This window comes from Meriones unguiculatus, chromosome 11, assembly GCF_030254825.1.
Source record: "Meriones unguiculatus strain TT.TT164.6M chromosome 11, Bangor_MerUng_6.1, whole genome shotgun sequence".
NCBI lineage: Eukaryota > Metazoa > Chordata > Mammalia > Rodentia > Muridae > Meriones > Meriones unguiculatus.
The window spans coordinates 36322797-36340132 of NC_083359.1; the positions used below are offsets into that span (position 1 = coordinate 36322797).

Sequence of the window (17336 nt, forward strand, 5' to 3'; positions counted from 1 at the left end):
TTCTCCCCAAGCTTTTGGTGGTAGAGACTCTTCCTCAGGGTGTGGGGTGCATAGTTTACATAAAAGTCTATGCTTCCAGAGTGAGCGCCGACTGTCCAGGAAAAGCTCTCCTGTCACCAGAAAGGTGGAGGGAAAGAAGGAGTACATAGAAAGCCTGGGATTCAGGCAAGCTCTAAGCCAAGGGTCCCGATTACCGTGTGACTCTGTCTTCTAGATGATGTCTGTCCTCATGAACACCATTATCTTTGAAGACTGTCGGAACCAGTGGTCAGTATCCAGGCCTCTCCTGGGGCTCATCCTGCTCAATGAGAAGGTGAGTGTGCTTTCAGGGAGGGCCACAAGAGAAAGAGGTGCTTTTAGACCCTGAAGACCATGGGCTCATGAGCTGGGGCCTTGGCAGCCTAGAAGACCTTTACCCAAAGGCTTCAGATCTTCTTCAGTTAGCAGGGGCCACAGAGGCTACACACTGTGTAGATTACTTGGCAGTATTTCAGAGTCTTTCTCACTTTCCTTGCTATTCCAGGGCAATTCTGAGCAACAGCCCTTTTGCCTTCTCCTCCAACCTCCCTTCATATCTGGGGACCCTGCACACAACCACAGGTGATGACAATAGCAGCCCTTGAGAGACTGCATAGAGCCAGTACCCTTCATATAGGAGGATGCATCCCAGCCTCCTAGCACTCTGCCTAGCCTTGACGACCTCCCAAGCATCCTGGCTTCGTTTGGAACTCACCCTGGCCCCTCGGCAGTCAGTGAGAACAGTGCATTACTGCTTGGGAGAATGAATTGTCTATACAATAAGATAGTACTGGGAAAAAGACAGTGAGATTAGAGGCAGCCGCATACATTAAAATTCAAACTAAAATCCCAGCCTTGGAAGGAAACTAATAGAAGAAGAAAATATATCAAAAAGAGAAGAGCTGTCTCATCACTCACCTGTGCTGAAGTATCCAATTTTAGCCACATTCAATAGCACTGCCATTCATCTTCCCTCGGTGTTATTGTGATTTAAATCCAGGCTCTATAAAAGAGAGCAGTTCTTTTAAAATGATTGAGAGGGAATAAGGGCAAATTCGGTGTTTAGAAAAAGCTTATGACATCACAATATTATACTTTACTGATGGAGGCAATATTTCATGGTTTAGGATGAAAAACTAATAATTTTCTATTTGGTGTGAGTCACTGCATCATTATAAAAGGGAAAAATAAGTAGTTTTGTGCATTCCCAATCTTGTTCAGGAAGACATTGTGGTTTGAGTATAATGCCTCTGATATATAGTATTTAAGCATTAGTCTGACTGCATATTAATTATGTGTGTTTTCTGATGTGAGCTGTTTTAATGTATGATAGAAATTAAATAGCATACAGCTTGGGCTTGAAGAGATAAACATATGACTGGCAAAATGTTGTCTTTTGCTGAAATCCGGCTGTTCCCAGTGATTAGGAGTTCAGCTCGACATCAGAGCTTATGTTTGTATAAAAGACCACAGACCCCAGCAGATAAAAGGGGGCTGAGCAGCTGTTTGTGACCAGGTATGACAAATACTGTTCTTAGTGCCAGCAAGTACTTCCAGAACTAAGCATACCCCTTTAGGACCCTGCCTCAGCAGAGCAGACCCGTGCAACCCAGGATGACAGACTTGGAACACAGCCCAGAGCTCCTTGAGAAGTGAGTCACTGATGCCAGGAAAGATGAGGAAGCCAGAGGGGAGACCCTTGGCCTTGCCTTCAGTCACCTAAGTGCTCCCTTAAGCTCTTTTCCACAGCCTGGAGGCCCTTCTTCTTTTAGCCTTCCTGTGATGATGAACCCCAGAAGACCCAGGGTTCAGTCCCCCACAATGGAGGCAAGGACTCCATCAGGCTAAGCAGTGACAGTACTGCAGTCACAACAAGAGATTCTTAGGAGCAAGTTGGGGGACAGGCTTGACACGGTACAGCTAGGTTCATGGTACACCTCTGCCGCTTAGGTTTTCTCTAAGGCCAGAAAGTTCAGTGTGGACCTGCACGCAAACCCTTGAGCGCCAGTGGGCCCAGGTAGACGCCTAGCCGTCCTGGCTTCCCGCTGCTTCCTTCCTGCCTGGTTTGGAATTGGAATCTGAGCCTGAAACCTCTCTGTCTCCCAACAGTACTTCAGTGAACTGAGAGCGAGTCTAATAAACAGCCAGCCCCTCCCGAAGCAGGAAGCCCTTGCCCAGTGCTTCAGGAACTTGATGGAGGGCGTGGAACAGAACCTGTCTGTCAAGAACAGAGACAGGTGAGCATTGCCCAGTGGGGCATCTCTGGAGGGTGGGGCAGTCCAGGCTTATTAAAAATAACGGGACTATAGTTAGCACAGCTCACAGATTGATGCAGATTTCCTGTTACACTTTGTGATTTTTTTTTCGTTTTTTATTACAGTTTGTTCACTTTGTATCCCAGCTGAAGCCCCCTCCCCCATCCTCACCCAATCCTACCCTCCCTCCCTCTTCTTCTCCTATGCCCCTACACTTTGTGATCTTAAACCCAGGTCAGTTCTAGTCACTACATTTTACTGGGTATTTGCTCAGGGATGCAGAGGTTACTAAAGTACAGCCTTTGCCCTTAAGCAGTTTATAATACAGCAGAAAAGGAGTGAAAAATAACTAATTGGAGAGAGCAAATGAAGGGAAGCGCACATTGTCCATGGAGATGAGCAAGCACAGGCCTTGGGCAGAAGGACCCCATTCAGGGTTACTCCTGCCTCTGTAAGCTGTGTGGCAGAGAAGCAGGCAGCCTCACTGCTGAGTCTCTTCAGCAGTAACATGGAGCTGATGGTGGCAGCGACTGTGGTGTTTAAACAACAGAACATAGTAAAGCAGGGTTCTTGGGCCAATGACCCATTAAGTGCTGGTTTCTTCCTCTGCCTAGCATCATTGGCCAGTGAGAGCTAACCAAATTCATCACTGGGACTGGATTCATTCGTTCGTTCATTCATTCACTCATACACGCATACATTCATGCATTCAGTGTATAGGACTGCAGCATTGGCAACCTGTGGTAAACAAACTGTTCTAAGTTCTGCTGCCCTCATGGAGTTTACGTCGTAGTGGATGAGACAGACAGTGGTTGGTGATAAGGAAGAAAATATGTTCAAGGAGAAAACTGCCCCCACTGACTTTCCTCAAACGCTGTAACCTGCTGAGCCTTCACACTGACCTCTAAGCATAACTTTAAATTTCTTAACCTCCAGTTCCTAAGTGCTGGGATTACAGGCATAGGCCACCATACTCAGCCTATATAGTGCTGGGATCAAACTTCATGTGTTGTATACAGGCACTCTCCTAAACCACACACACACACACACACACACACTTGCACCCTTTTCTAAGATAGAGTTTCACCACATAGTGCCAGCCAGACTCAAACTCAAACTCATAGTCCCTCTACTGTTTTCTGACTGCTGGCATTATAGGTGTGAGCTGCTTCCCTGTCCCCCACACCCCACTTTTTATTCTCTAAATTCCATTCTACTTGAGGATACTAATATCTACCTTTGGGAAAACCTGTAATGACTGAAGCATTCGTATATAAACTCAATCCAGTAATTGAGATGCAGGTGTAAATTTTTTTAATGTTTTATATGGTGGAACTTTAGATGCTGTCCGTCCCTAAACTACTCAGAGTGGGCTTGGTGGTGACTCTTGTTTTGGGGGCAGGATGGTGCTCGTGGCAAAACGGGCCCAGCACAAAGGAGCCGTCCTGCAGGCAGAGCCCTCGTCTGGTCCTGCGCTCCACGGTGCCCTGGTCCAGCATTTCATGTGGCCTGCATGTTCACTTCTTCTCTTTCCACAGGTTCACACAGAACCTCTCCATCTTCAGAAGAGATGTGGCAGAGGCCCTGCGTAATGATGGCCACACAGAACTGTGCAGCCTGGACATGATGAGCTGACCCAGCTCCTGAGCGCTGGCTGTGCAGCCTTTGTCAAGAGACTCTGGAAGGTCTGGGTCACAGACTGTGATGCTGGACAGCCCGGAAGAATGTATTTTTCAGAAAAACAGCAAAAAGCCCTACATTTTTATAAGTCTGACCTAATTATAAAAATTTATAATAGTGCACATACAATGTAAATCCAGTATTCAAAGCAGAACATGTTTCCCGTCCATCTGGGTTCCCACAGTGCTAAAGGTCTAGAAACTATATTTAACCAAAGAACTTAATAAACCAGGCTAGCACCTGCGATCAAGGTTGTCGATTTGGTGAAGATGCAGCCTTCAGTGTGCGTCCTGGATTGAGACAAATGCCATTTGAACCTTTTGAATTAGTAGTTTTTACATCTGGAAAGTGCTCCATTAGGGACTCTGGGCTGTGGGCATTTAGAAGGAGCCAGGGAGCACCATAAAGCCGCCCTCAGAACTGCACACAGGCCTCTCTACCCAAGCAACATCTGATAAAGTTGAGAGACAGTAACACAATTAAATGACTTAGAAACAATGTTTGCTTTCCACTGGCATAAATCTGAAGCTGTTCAGTCTAGAAGAATTAAGCTGTGCAATTTCTGCCTGCAGAGAGATGTCTTTAGGACTCTGCAAGCCCCGGTTAGACCCTCTGGGTGCACCAGCTCCTCATCCTCTTGGCTCCTTGAAGAGAAGCTGAGGGTGGCGAGGAGTGCTTGAAGCATCTCTGCCTCCTTGGACCACTCACAACAGTTCAGCTGCTGCCTTCTACCTTCCACACTCTTAACCCACTGTTGGATCGTGACTTCATCCAAACACAGGAAATGAAGGCCTTTGCAGTTTGTGTTCCATCATAACTAAGCTGTTAATTTGAAATTGCCACTGTCAAATGGGCTTCCTATCTCAGTGCTCTGTCTTCATGGTTCAGGCTTACAATAAACACTAGCCCGTTATTTCTGATCAGACATGAAAGGTTGGCCCCAGTGTTGCAGGGAAGAAATCCACAGGCTCTTGTAATCTCGTTTCTCAGACTAGCGTTTCTCCAAATCTTTCTTGATAGTTGATTTTTGCAGCAAGCAGGTCACCTAAGTTCCTCTCCAAGTGTTTGTCCTCCATGTGCAAAGGGAGTCAGGGGAAGCAGTGGTCTGGATGAGACTGCTTGTGGTGTTTCACAGACAGGTAAGCCTGAACCTTACTCCTTCCACTCCCTTAGGAAATATATCTCTACTAGAGAAGACAAATCCTGTGCTTTGAAACATCAGCTTTCAAAGGAGCTTGACAAGAATTTCCCCTTGGTTTTTGTTTTGTTTTTAATTTGTTTAGTTTTGGGGTTTGAGCCTCCCTCTGTAGCCCAGGCTGGCCTGGAACTCACTGTGATCGTCCTGCCGTAGCCTCCTCAGTGGAGGTTGGCAGGTGTGGGCCACAATGCCTGGCTTCTGCAGTCAGGGGCAGAGTAGTTCTAATTGCATTCACTCCACAGAAGCTGCAGATGCTTATCCCATTCTAGCACTGTTTCGTTACAGATGCCTAGAGTCAAAAACACTATATTGTTTGCATTAAAATGTTGACAAGAAACGAATGGTGTGTTCTCTTCTTTTGGCCACACAGCCAGAGATCACGTAAGAGCAGGTGGAGCCCGGGCAGACTGGCCTTGGACAGCTACATTTTGAGAAGCAAGGTCAACCTGTCTCCTGGTGCCTCGGTGGGCTTGAATGGTCGACTTAGCAAGCACTTTGGGGGCCCACTTGGGAGAAGACAGTCAGCAAGCATGGAGCCCCTACCCTGACCCACACGACCTCCCACTGTGCACACCAGGAAGTAAGGCCCAGGGATGACTTGGAGCTGACAACTCGTACAGGGAGACTTTTCACCCAGATCTGTCCTGGCCGCCTCTCGGTGGTAAACGGAAATGTCACTGATATTAGATTCATTTCTACCTGTTTCTCAGAGCTTGGTTATTAACAGTAAATTACTCCAAAACTGTGGTGGCTTCAGGCCTGGAGATGTAAGTCAGTGGTAGAGCACATACCTAGTGTATATGATGCCACGGGTTCTAGCTCCAACACTTAAAAAGAAAGAAAAAAAAAAAACCCGAAGTGGCTTGAATTAACAGCTCCCAATTCAAGAAAGGGAGAAGCCTGGCTGGGTCCTGGTATAGTCACTCACAGGCTACAGACAGTCAGGGTGGTTGGCCAAAGTTATGATCACAACCCCAGTGAGGAACTCCTGCACACAAGCCCATGTGTGTATTTGGCAGGAGTCAGCGCTGCACAGGTGTCATCAAGGAGCGGGGCTCAGCACACAGGTCTTAGCTTGTAGGAAAGAGCCAGAGACTGCAGAGATCCAGTGACAGTCTTCAGCCACCCGGCACTAAAGGGCTTCCATCCGATACTGTGAAAACACTAATCCTGTCCCGCACACCAGGAAGGCCCTCACGGGGACCCACTGGATGCGGGAATCGGGAGCTATTGGAAGCCACATTCTTCAAAGTTGTCGGCCGCAGTCTGCCTGGCCTCTGCCACACAGGTTTCTCCCTTAAAATAGCAAGTTTTCTAATCTTGATTTTCCTTGGAAGTTCCACTGTGATCCCTTCCTCAGAGAAGAAAAGGAAATGGGAAAGCCAAGTGTTCAGAGGTCATCTTCACAGCACCACAGGCATAAAACCAGCTTGGGACTAGCAAACCCACCAAAGCTTAGGAGGCCTATGGGGACAAAGACCTGCAGATTTAATTCAGGCGTGGCCTCCGGAAACATTCTAGCCCAATATTAAAACCAGCCTGTTAGGACACCCAGCCAACCTGCAGAGGGCACATGGAACCAGCTCAGATAACCAGGTGCATCTGCCTACCTTGGTTCAGCAATAGAAAAAAAACCAGTGCTGCCGATTCCACGTGGTAAAAGCAAGGTGTGGGATGTGTTCGCACCCCTCCCCCTTCTAGAGAAAGTCTGGTGTACAGACATTCAGTATGGGCTCTGCATGGTGCCAGCTGTGCAGTTGAGGGTATCCTGAGATACTTCTCACTTTTCAGGCTGTGCCATCAACACCCAGCGCCGGACACCAAGGAATATAGGGTCCCTGCACTGTATGTAATGGCCTGAACCGCCCAGAAAACTCCCCTTGGCGGAGTTTGCTTCCACTGGCATGACAATCTCGGGGAGGCCCCTTCCAGAAGGCAAAGGTGCGCTGGTGAGAGCTAATAACGGAGATGAGTGGCCAGGCTATTTCAGATGCACTGACCATCAGAATAGGGCAGGCTGCTGAGGGAGCCTGAGAGTAAATGAATGCCCTGTCATCCTGCCCTGTCCAGATGTAACCAGTCTGGCACTTTGGAGGAAGGAGTATTTTGGAGTCATGACCAGGAATGGAGCCCCTGGAGAGAGAAGCAGGACCTGGGGTATGGCTCTGATGGAGCATGTATGTGCTTCCATCCTGGCACCAGTTGGCAGGGACAGAGCAAGAGTAGGAAGGAAGCCATTGCCAGAGAACCAGAACCACTGTAACGCTGAGTTTGCCTGCTAGACCTCGCTCCCCAGTAAGGATGTCAAGTACTGTTTTCCCTGTTTCAGAGGTGAGAAAAGAGACTAATAGAATGAGAGAAGAGGAAAGGCAACATAGCTAGGCCCTCCCCCAACTCTATCCATGAGGCGAAGAGGGAGTTGGCTTATTAGTCCACACAGTCAAGGTACATCCTAGCTCTGTCCCTCCCCAGGAGCATGATGTTGGTCAAGGACCTCTCCCCTAAGGCAATTGTCCTTGAAGCCTCAAGCCTTCAAGCACAACCCATTGCCTGGAGCCTTTCCCCCATCCCCCCACTCCAGCTGGCAGGCAGCCTGAGCCCAAGTTAGATGTTCCTTAACTCCTATCTGACTTTTTTTCTACTTAATCTCAAACTGGGTCCTCTGAAACTGGTACTAAAGAGGTAGACAGGGACCCTTCGGGCTTCCGCAACCCATGGGACTAGATACTTTGGGAGAAAAGCCAGCCTGCCTAGACACTTTGAGCTGTGCCTGTGAGCCCTGCCATTGATTCATCCTCCTGCTGTACTTCATAAAATCGTTCTTGAGACTTTTTAATGTTTTATTGAGGTGCAAGTTTGCGAGGAAGTAAGCCTTTCCAACTACAGCGAGAGTAACCTGCCTCCTTGGCATATTAAAAAATAATGTTAGTGTCGGGTTTTACGTCCCACAGTTTGGATTGCTGATAAGAGCGCTTCCCTTGACAAGATTCTTTTTGAGGTTTACAGAAAGCGTAATAAAATATGTAAGTTACATCTCCACAAACAAAAGCTATAACATAAGTTATTTATAAGCGTGAGATACAAACAGTATCACGATAAATAAGCCATAAAGGATACCTGCAACATCCATCTTAATGTAATTTGCCCAACAAAGGGGTTGAGACGAAGTCAAATTCAGCAGAGAAAATTTGTCAGGAAGGGAGGAAAAGTTGTAGACCACAAGCTGGGAGGAAATGGCTGATGGGTGAGGGAGAAACGGGTCTGAGGTGAGGCTTGGAGACCCCTGACCAGACTGCAGCATATGCTTGCCCACAGAGACTGCCCCGCCCCTCCTGCCCCACACAGCCTGCCATCTGCACCTAGTCACATCTCCAACAGCCCTCAGCAGCCACCAGCCCCACCCCCTAGGAAAAGGAATATTCTAGTCCCCTTCCCTCCTGCCCCGTGGCCTCATGCTACTGCCAGCTCCCTCCATTCGTCCACTCAAGGCCATGGTCTGAAAGTGACCAAGCCCAGGGATCCTAGGGAGCCTTCCTCTACTCCAGTGGTCCTCAACCTGTGGGTCATGCCACCTTTGGCAAATTTCTATCTCCAGAAATAATTGCACCACATTTATAACAGCAAATTTATTGTTATGAAGTAACAACGAAAATAATTTTATGGTCTCGGGGGTCAGCACAACACAAGGAACTGTAATATTAAAGTGAGTGGCATCAGGAAGGTTTAGAACCACTGACCTGCTCCTTTACTTACCCACCAGCGAGCCAATGAACGAGACCAAGTCTCTACCCTCACAGAGCTTGTGGGCTGTTCCAGCAAATCAAATATAACACTGTACATCAAGGACCGGAAACGGGGATACAGATGGTCTGGTGCCTGGGGTGCTGTGGAGGCTGGGGACGGGGCGGGGGAGAGCTGACCCGGAACTCTTAAGGATGCAAAGGTCCCAGCCATGAGGTGAGCCAGAATGGGGTCCCCAAGTTTCTGAGCCCAAATCCTCATCGTTTTTTCTTTACTCCCTCATCTGCCCTGAGTAGATACCACAAATTTAATGCACTGAGCCCAGACTCGGTTTACCCTAAGAGAGCTCCCAGGCCACCACAGAGCCCTCACCTGCACACCTGGCTCCTTTACCCAGACCCACCCAGGAGCAGAAATAGTGGGTGAGGGAAAGGAAAAGTGGGCCTCGTAGTCCACACAGTCAAGAGCCAGCCCAGCACTAGTCTCCACATGGCATGAGTGGAATAAGCACCTCATTTCCCTAGAAGCTACACGTCCTGTAGTGAGTTCTCATACACGCCACCACCTCGGGCTTCTCCTTCTTCCAGCTGGCAGCCTTGAGCCTTCTCAGATCCCCCAGGAACTTTCTTCCCAAAGCCCTTTCCACTCTGGGAAGCTGTGGTAAGGACTCAGATTTCATTGCTCCACTAAACAGACAGAGAAAGCAAGTACGGAAATCTGTGTATCTAGGAAATCTGAATAAGTTGGGGCAGGTGTAATTTTCCATGCTGAAAGCTAGAAGGACCCTAGTCTCCTACAAAGGATGTGCAGGATGTGTCGGCAGGTCAGCAACCTGTAACGTGCTGTGTGTGTCTTTTATGGAAGTAGACCATCACACTTCCTCAATCCTTCAACTAGGACAACTGGTCTGGATACACTCCAGAGCCTAGACTCAATCCCTACACTATTTTAAAGACAAGAATTTTGAACTCCAAATCACATAGATAGCAGAGGAATTTGAGCTGCCTTCGTCCAGACTCATGGACCACTTGCAAACTCCAGTACCCTGTCACTCATCCCAAAAGCCCCACCTCTCTCCTGAAGGACTCCCAGCAAAACCACCCTTTCTCCCAGTTTCACTCCTGGGGGACCAGGGGAAGATTCCTGCAGCCTGGAAGTTTCTGGGTCCCCAAGAGTCCTGACTCCTGTTCCCTAGCTCTTAGAACATACATTTTTTCTAACCATTTTCTTCAGGGCATATGCCCTTCCCCCACCTCGCGTTGAATTAATAGCAGATACAAAAGAGCAGCAACTTCACAGTTTTAGGAACACTAAAATGCATAGCAAAACATATTCAGCCAAACCAGGCTTGAAGGAGACAATATTGTCTTGATTACTTAAAGAAAAAAAAATTACTTAAAGAAAAAAAAAAGAGGAAGGAATTTTGACAAAATTAATTAAATTTTCACCACAACAAAGAAGAAATGAATTCATAAAAAAGTAAAAACAAAACGAAATTCATGGAAAAGATGACTCATAAAAACAAAACAAAACAGACAACAAGGGGTGGGCATCTAGCTCCAACGACAGAGTGTTTTCCCAGCACCCCAAAAGCCCTGGGGTTCCAGAACAAGCCCCACGTGCACATCTGTAACCTCGGTGTTCAAGAGGCAGAGAAAGAGATCAGAGGTTCACGGTCTTTCTCAGCTACACTGCTGCTCTGAGGCAGAACAAACAGGATAGGGAGCCGGCATGCTTACCCATTCCTGTTATCCTAGCACTTGAGAAACTGGGTTTGAATGACCGTTTGAGAGGCTCAAAATAAAAGGATAATGAAATGAAGCCTGTCCCTACCCCAATCCTAGAGACTGAGTCCAGGGCCTCCCCCATGTTAAGCAGGAACTCTATCACTGAGCTTTATGCCATTAAGGACACTTTTCAAGACCAATAAAGCAGACTTTGGCGAGTGTTATCCGCAACAAGCACAAATATGTAAGAAAGGGTGAGAAGCGGATGTCAGTACCAACAGTCACTGTGTTTACTTCCTAGTACATCTGAAAGCTAAAGGAGACAGACAGAGTCTGGGCAGTGGTTCCCGGACTTGAGAGGCACCACACTCATTAGGTGGCTTGTCAGCAGACTGCGCAACCCCACCCAGAGTTCCGGAGAGAGAAGGACTCCCCAGGATCCAAGAAATGGCATTAGAAAAACAAACTGCCAAGTGCAGCTGACACTGCTGGTCCAAGATCACGCCTTCCTTCAGATCCAATGACCTAGACCAAGACCTCTCCCCTACCCCCACCTCCAGATTTACTCCCCTTCCTGGGCTTCCTAAATACCCTCCTTTGTCCAAGGAAGAATGGAAGGGGGTTGCGATCAGCAGCCCAGCACTCAGGGCGACTGAGGACCTGGAGCTGAGCCCTCACTCCTGCCCTCCCGCTAATGCTTTCCGCTGGAACAGCTCCAGCCCTTGAGCTACCCAGAAAAACTGAGGCACAGGGAGGTTCGACGCTCCTGCATCTGAGTAAACTGAGATGTTCCCACACATGACCTGTAAACAGTGCTGGCCGTGCCACCCACATCCTGGTCACCTTGTGCCATGGACCTTTGCGCTGCAGCCTGGTGGGTATCTTACCAGGTCCTGAAAGTGGCCAAGCCTGGAACCCAAGGCTCTGGGCAGGCAGGAAAGTAGATGTTGTGAAGTGCCCCCAAGTCTGGACTCAAGTGAATTATCTGACCATCATTTCCCTCGGTGAAGGCCTCGCTGGGTGAGTGGGTAGCTAATGGCCACCCCTACCACACACGGTTCTCAAGGACAAGAGGGTCACCTCTGTCCTTAAAGGCACTATTATATAATCCAAAGTGGAGACTGGCGGGAGTGGGATTTCTTACAGGCACCTCCACTCTGCTGTTGTCTCATTTTGTTCTCATGGCCACCATGGGGGTAGCTAGTACATTCTCTGTTTTACAAATAAAGCAAATGAGGCTGGAGAAGGGCAGTGGGAGCCCCAAAGCCCTCGGATCTCCAGCAGCAGTGCCTGCATTAGCAGAGAGAGGCCCCCTGAGCCAGCACAGCGGCATCTCTCCTAGCTGATGGTCCTTGGCCAGGGCCAGGGCATCCTGTACTTTCCAACCCTCACTGTTGCCAGGCACAGGGGTTCTGCCAGAGCCAGCGAACTACCCAATGTCACACAGCTGGCAGGTGACCCAACTGCCCACCCACCGGGGCCTGGAGGAGCTGCAAAGCCTGAGTCATCTGGATTGTTGAGAGCAATGAGACTGAGAAAAATCAAAGCACCCTGTGCTCTGACCCCAACAGTGAAGAAATACCCCTGCCCAAGATACCTCTGCAAATAAAAAAACTACCAACATAATACACATGTACCACAACATAACACACCATCCATCACGCTGGACGTAGGGGTCGGAAAGGAGCTGAACGATGTGCTACGCTCGGGGGTCCTATGCTCTTAGCAATCTCAATATCCGAATACCCCGAACGCTCCGCAAGCTTTACCCCGTTTTACAAATGAAAACCCCAAACCTAAAATAATAGTCACTCCTCAAGCTTACTCAGCTATAAAGTGACCCGCCCAGATCCACACACAACTTCTGACCAACAGCACAGAGATCACTTGGGGCTTTCACTCTCTGGGAACCGGAGGAAGGCGTCCTGGCGGGAGGGCAGCGCTCAGAGTTTACAACCAACGACTTTACTGTGCGCCGCCAGGTAACTGGGTCTCCCGCGGGCCAGGCCGGGAGGAAAGGTGAAAGGTGACCCTACTCCACGTGGCGCCGACCACGGGGCCGCTGGGCTGGTGGGCACAGACCCGGAGGCGACAGCAGACCCTGGGGTGGTCAGCGCCGGGACTGAACTGGAGCCCGCGGGAGCTGGCTGCTCAGATTTCCAAAGGAAATCTCTCCGTTTGCTCTAAGTGGGAACCGCCCCTCCTGCGCCACTTGCAAACAGGGGTCCCTAAACCTGCTGAATCCCGGAGGGGTCCCCAAAGCCCGCGACCACAGCCCCATCTATCCCGCAACGAATTCCAAGGGGCCGGATCCCAGCTCCCCACCAGTTGACCTTGGGTCCCTAGTCCAACCGGGCCCTTACGCGTGGGCACCTGAGAGTCAACGCTCAGTCCTCCCGGCTGGGGCCAGGGAGCGTCTCCAAAGTGGCCGCGACGCCTCATTGGAAGCCGGGGCGGGGGCAAATTCTCCCCACGCGGGTCGGTGTCCTCGGTCGCGTGGAGGACGCTCCGGTGCTCTGCTTGCTCCACGGGTGGACAGCGCCGAGCTCGCACCCCAAGAGGCGACGCTTTCGTTGCTCCCGCGGAGGGCGAGCGGCCGATAGGCTTCCGCAGCTTTCATAGGACCGTTCTTGGGTTGCAATTCCATTGACTGAAGAGTCATTTTGTTTGGGGCTTGCTCAAATGAAAAAAGAAAAAAAAAAATTAGAAGACAACGAAACCCCCCCGCGGCAAAAAGCCGTTTCCCCCGCAGCGCGCCTGCCGCCGGGTGCGGCGCTGGGAAGCGGCCGGGCCTGGAGCGGGGAGCGTCTGCTAATTGCAGCTTCGTTAGATTTCGGGTTTGAGAGGCTGCGGTTCGGGCGCTAATATCCGCCGCCCATTATCCCGGCTAATAAATTTGACCTATTGTTCGTTTGTTAAAATGATGTCACCTTGGAACAGTCCCTAAGCTCCTATTTCCATGAATTAGGCCTTTATTGAAAGCCGGGAGCCAATGAGAGAAGAGAGGCTTGTTGATCGCAGCCAATGGCTGCGGCGGGAGAGGAATTAGCAGCGGAAACTCCAGGTTCGGTTCAAGAAAGATGACACAGAGCCTGTCGGGCCCGCGCACTCTTGGCAAAGTTTCAGTGCGACTGGAGGCGCCGGGCGCTCCATGGCCGCGCCGTAACGGGGACCCAGCCGCCTCCCCGCCCAGCCCAGCCCAGCCCTTCCGCCCGCCCAGGATGGAGGCGCCCGCCAGCGCGCAGACCCCACACCCGCACGAACCCATCAGCTTCGGCATCGACCAAATCCTCAACAGCCCGGACCAGGACAGCGCGCCCGCCCCGCGGGGCCCCGACGGCGCCAGCTACCTGGGAGGGCCCCCCGGGGGTCGTCCGGGCGCCGCGTACCCGTCCCTGCCCGCCTCCTTCGCGGGCCTCGGCGCGCCCTTCGAGGACGCGGGATCTTACAGTGTCAACCTAAGCCTGGCCCCCGCCGGCGTGATCCGGGTGCCGGCGCACAGGCCGCTCCCCGGGGCCGTGCCGCCGCCTCTGCCCAGCGCGCTGCCCGCCATGCCCTCCGTGCCCACGGTCTCCAGCCTGGGCGGCCTCAATTTCCCCTGGATGGAGAGCAGCCGCCGCTTTGTAAAGGACCGCTTCACAGGTGAGCAGAGCGGGCCGCCAGGAGCCAGGCCTCGGCCCTCGGGGTGGGGTGGGGGGGCCAGGGTCGCCGCGCCCCGGACACTGCGCGCCCAGGAACGATTCCCGAGGCCCGGGCAAGGCGGAGGCCTCGCTTCCCGGGGCCTCCCGGGGCCGTGGAGGGGAGGGTAAATCGGAGAGTTTCGGGGAAGGGGGGGAGAAATCAGAGTCCCGGGGAAGGGTGGGGAGGAGGAGGGGTCCCTGTCTGGCTTGACGCCGCCGGGGACGAGCGCGGGAGCGGAGCGCCGCGTCCCACGGGGCTCCACGCGCGGCCTGCACCGTGGCGGGGCTGGGCTTCAAGGGGGACCCCCTCCCCTCGTGTGTCTCCGCAGCCGCGGCCGCGCTCACGCCCTTCACCGTGACCCGGCGCATCGGCCACCCCTACCAGAACCGGACGCCGCCCAAGCGTAAGAAGCCCCGCACATCCTTCTCCCGGGTGCAGATCTGTGAGCTGGAAAAGCGCTTCCATCGCCAAAAGTACCTGGCCTCGGCCGAGAGGGCGGCGCTCGCCAAGTCCCTCAAGATGACGGACGCGCAGGTCAAGACCTGGTTCCAAAACCGGAGGACCAAGTGGCGGTGAGAGAGGCCCGGCCCGGCCCACCACGCGCACCTGCCCCGCGCCCGCCCCGCCCCGCGCCGCCGCCGGGCCTCGCGCCTCCCCCCCCCCCCCGTGCTAGCCCGTGCCCGTGCCCCCCGGACCATGCATCTCCGCTGCCTCCTAGATGTGTCGTCCCGCCTCCCTGCCGACCTGTACTCCTCGCTCCATCCCGCCCACGCCTCGCCGCCCCGTTTCCAGCTCCCACCTCGCCGGCGTTTTGTTTCTGCTCCTTGGCTCGGCTGGGTTCCTCCCATCCGCCCCCCACCACGCGCACACACACACAGACACACAGACACACAGACACACACACACACACCCCACCCGGGCCTCCCACACTCTCCTCCCTCTCCCGTTCCAGCCCACCCACTCGGATTTCGGATTTGATGACCGGGGCTGTATAGGGTCCTCGCTCTAACTCTGGTTTTGTTTTTGTTTTTTTAGTTTATTTATTTATTTTTTTAAATACGATCCTTGCTTCCACCCAACCCGTAAACGACGAAGCTGTGTGCTCTAGAGGGGGCTTCCTTCCTGAGATTGCTGGGGGAACCTACGGGGCCTCCCAGCTGGTGGTGCCCAACCAGCCAGTCCACCCGCGGGCCCAAGTGACCCGAGTGGCCGCAGGGCCAAGGCAGTTTCACGCCGCCCTGCCGCTGTGATCCCGCAGCGGGTAACAAAACATACACACTCACGCCAAAAAAAAAAGCAAAACAAAACAAGATTTATTGTTGGCGAAGCCACAAAATGCGGGTGTGCAGGTGGACGGCGGGCAGAGGGCCTTCCCAGCGGCGCCCCCGGGGTGCACAAACAAAACCAGCCGTCCCACCCGCCCCGAGGGCCTCGGGCGAAGGGTATGCCGGCGGCAGCGGCTCTGCGCCCCGGGGGCCGGGACGCCGCTCTACCGGGAGGGCTGGGCCCCCCGCCGGTGGCCGAGCAGTGCCCGGCGCGTGACCGTGCTGTCCCTCTCCCTCCCCGGGTGCAGGCGGCAGACGGCGGAGGAGCGGGAGGCGGAGCGGCAGCAGGCGAGCCGGCTCATGCTGCAGCTGCAACACGACGCCTTCCAGAAGAGCCTCAACGACTCCATCCAGCCCGACCCGCTCTGCCTGCACAACTCCTCGCTCTTCGCCCTGCAGAACCTGCAGCCCTGGGAGGAGGACAATTCCAAGGTCCCCGCGGTCACCTCGCTGGTGTGAGCCACCTCGGCGTGCGCGGTAGCTAACGGATCGCCCGGCCCCAACCAGGCGGGGCGCCCGGGTCCCCCCCAGCCGGGCTGGGGAGGGAAGCCCGGGCCCACAGGGGCTCGCTTGGGCCCCGGGGCGCGCCGCCCAGCGCCGGCCGCGGAGGGGGGCTGGGCCCGGGGCCGCGCTGCCGCACAATCCGAGCCCCCCCGGCCCGCGCCCCGGCCCGCCCCAGGCCCGGGCCTGACAAAGAAGCGCCTTACGTTACTCCGCCCCGCGCCCGCACCCCCCGGGCTGGGCGCCTGTATTATACTTTGTACTTTTTGCCCAAACGTGTAAATAATAAAAAGTTTTGGCTTTTTTTTTTTTTTTTTTCTTTAGAAGCCGGCCACCTGCTTCCCCTGTGGGGGCCGCCGGAGGAGGGGCAGCCGACCCGGCGACCTAGGGGAAGCGCCCGGGGCCGGGGGGGAGGGGAGGAGAGGGACACCCTGCGTTTAGGCGGGGTGCGCGCCTCTCCTTTTCCGTTCCTTTTATTTAAGTCGTTTTATTTAATAAAAAAAAAAGTTAGCTATTTCACTTAACGCCGCTCTCATTTCGTTTTTTATGTTTCGTTCCTCGAGCGCTCGACGAGCCCGGCCTTGGCGCCCCCCACCCCCTGGAGGGCGAGCGGTTGCGCGCCGGCGCCTCCAGGTCTGCGAGCTGCCCTGGCTTCGCCCCGGCCCGGGGCCCCGGCGGAGGACGCGCGGCGCAGGTCAGTTCCAGCCGGCGGGGCAGGGAGTGGACCTGCCGGCCGGCCGCGCCGCTGGGGAGGAAGGTGCCGGCCTGCGCGCGCGCGGCGTCTGCCCCAGGCCAGGTTCACCCGGTAGGTGGGTGCGCGGAGGAGTGAAGGGCAACTTTCTGCAGCTGGAGAGGGGACCGTTGGACCCTCCCGCACCCAGCGGCCCGGAGTCACCCACAGACCCGGCTCGGAGGGACCTGAGCGCCGTGCGAGCCCACGGGCCGGGGCGCAGCCCCCGCGTTCAAACTCCTGGGGTTCGTGCAAGCTCCTAGGTGGGGCGTGACGTCATAACGACGTCACTTAACCAAGAGGGGCTGGGGTGCCCCAACTCCCAGAACCCCAAGCCTGAGTGAGGCAGCAGCGGCCCGGCGTTGTCCTCTCGGGGTCGGCTGAACTTCGGGAGTTTCTAGAGCCAAGGGCCGCCGCGGACCCTGCAAACCCTGGTCCCTAGGTCCTCTCCACCCCTTTTAACCTTTGTGTGGTCTTCTT

At 53.5% G+C, this 17336-nt stretch overlaps 2 protein-coding genes and 1 long non-coding RNA gene across 4 annotated transcripts in view; 2 read left to right on the plus strand and 1 right to left on the minus strand.

The window, feature by feature from the left end:
- Ranbp17 (RAN binding protein 17) overlaps positions 1–5539 on the plus strand; it is a 316632-nt gene extending 311093 nt beyond the window's left edge. The window contains exons 27-29 of one of the 2 annotated variants that reach the window (XM_060363875.1): positions 215–313; positions 2128–2255; positions 3812–5539. In XM_060363875.1, the coding sequence (XP_060219858.1) occupies positions 215–313; positions 2128–2255; positions 3812–3908 (324 nt within the window). In that variant the 3' untranslated portion in view covers positions 3909–5539. The remainder of the gene's footprint in view (positions 1–214; positions 314–2127; positions 2256–3811) is intronic. The other variant, XM_060363876.1, reaches the window with a different exon arrangement.
- LOC132646321 (uncharacterized) lies at positions 171–13524 on the minus strand. Its single transcript, XR_009584481.1, has 3 exons — positions 12993–13524; positions 937–1021; positions 171–298 (listed from the first exon to the last, which is right to left on the minus strand). It is a non-coding gene; the product is annotated as an uncharacterized LOC132646321 (long non-coding RNA).
- Positions 13525–13617: 93 nt separating this feature from the next.
- On the plus strand, positions 13618–16646 carry Tlx3 (T cell leukemia homeobox 3). The gene is made up of 3 exons (XM_021638786.2): positions 13618–14261; positions 14629–14872; positions 15874–16646. Exons 1-3 carry the CDS (start codon positions 13700–13702, stop codon positions 16082–16084), a joined length of 1017 nt encoding a protein of 338 aa, XP_021494461.2. The 5' UTR covers positions 13618–13699; the 3' UTR covers positions 16085–16646.
- Positions 16647–17336: the final 690 nt, after the last annotated feature.

Excerpts from the sequence above, each read along its gene's own strand:
- Tlx3 (XM_021638786.2), top strand. The coding sequence starts at position 13,700 with ATGACACAGAGCCTGTCGGGCCCGCGCACTCTTGGCAAAGTTTCAGTG. Across the intron at positions 14,262-14,628 it reads TGTAAAGGACCGCTTCACAG|CCGCGGCCGCGCTCACGCCC; the intron begins GTGAGCAGAGCG and ends GTGTCTCCGCAG. Across the intron at positions 14,873-15,873 it reads AACCGGAGGACCAAGTGGCG|GCGGCAGACGGCGGAGGAGC; the intron begins GTGAGAGAGGCC and ends CCCCGGGTGCAG.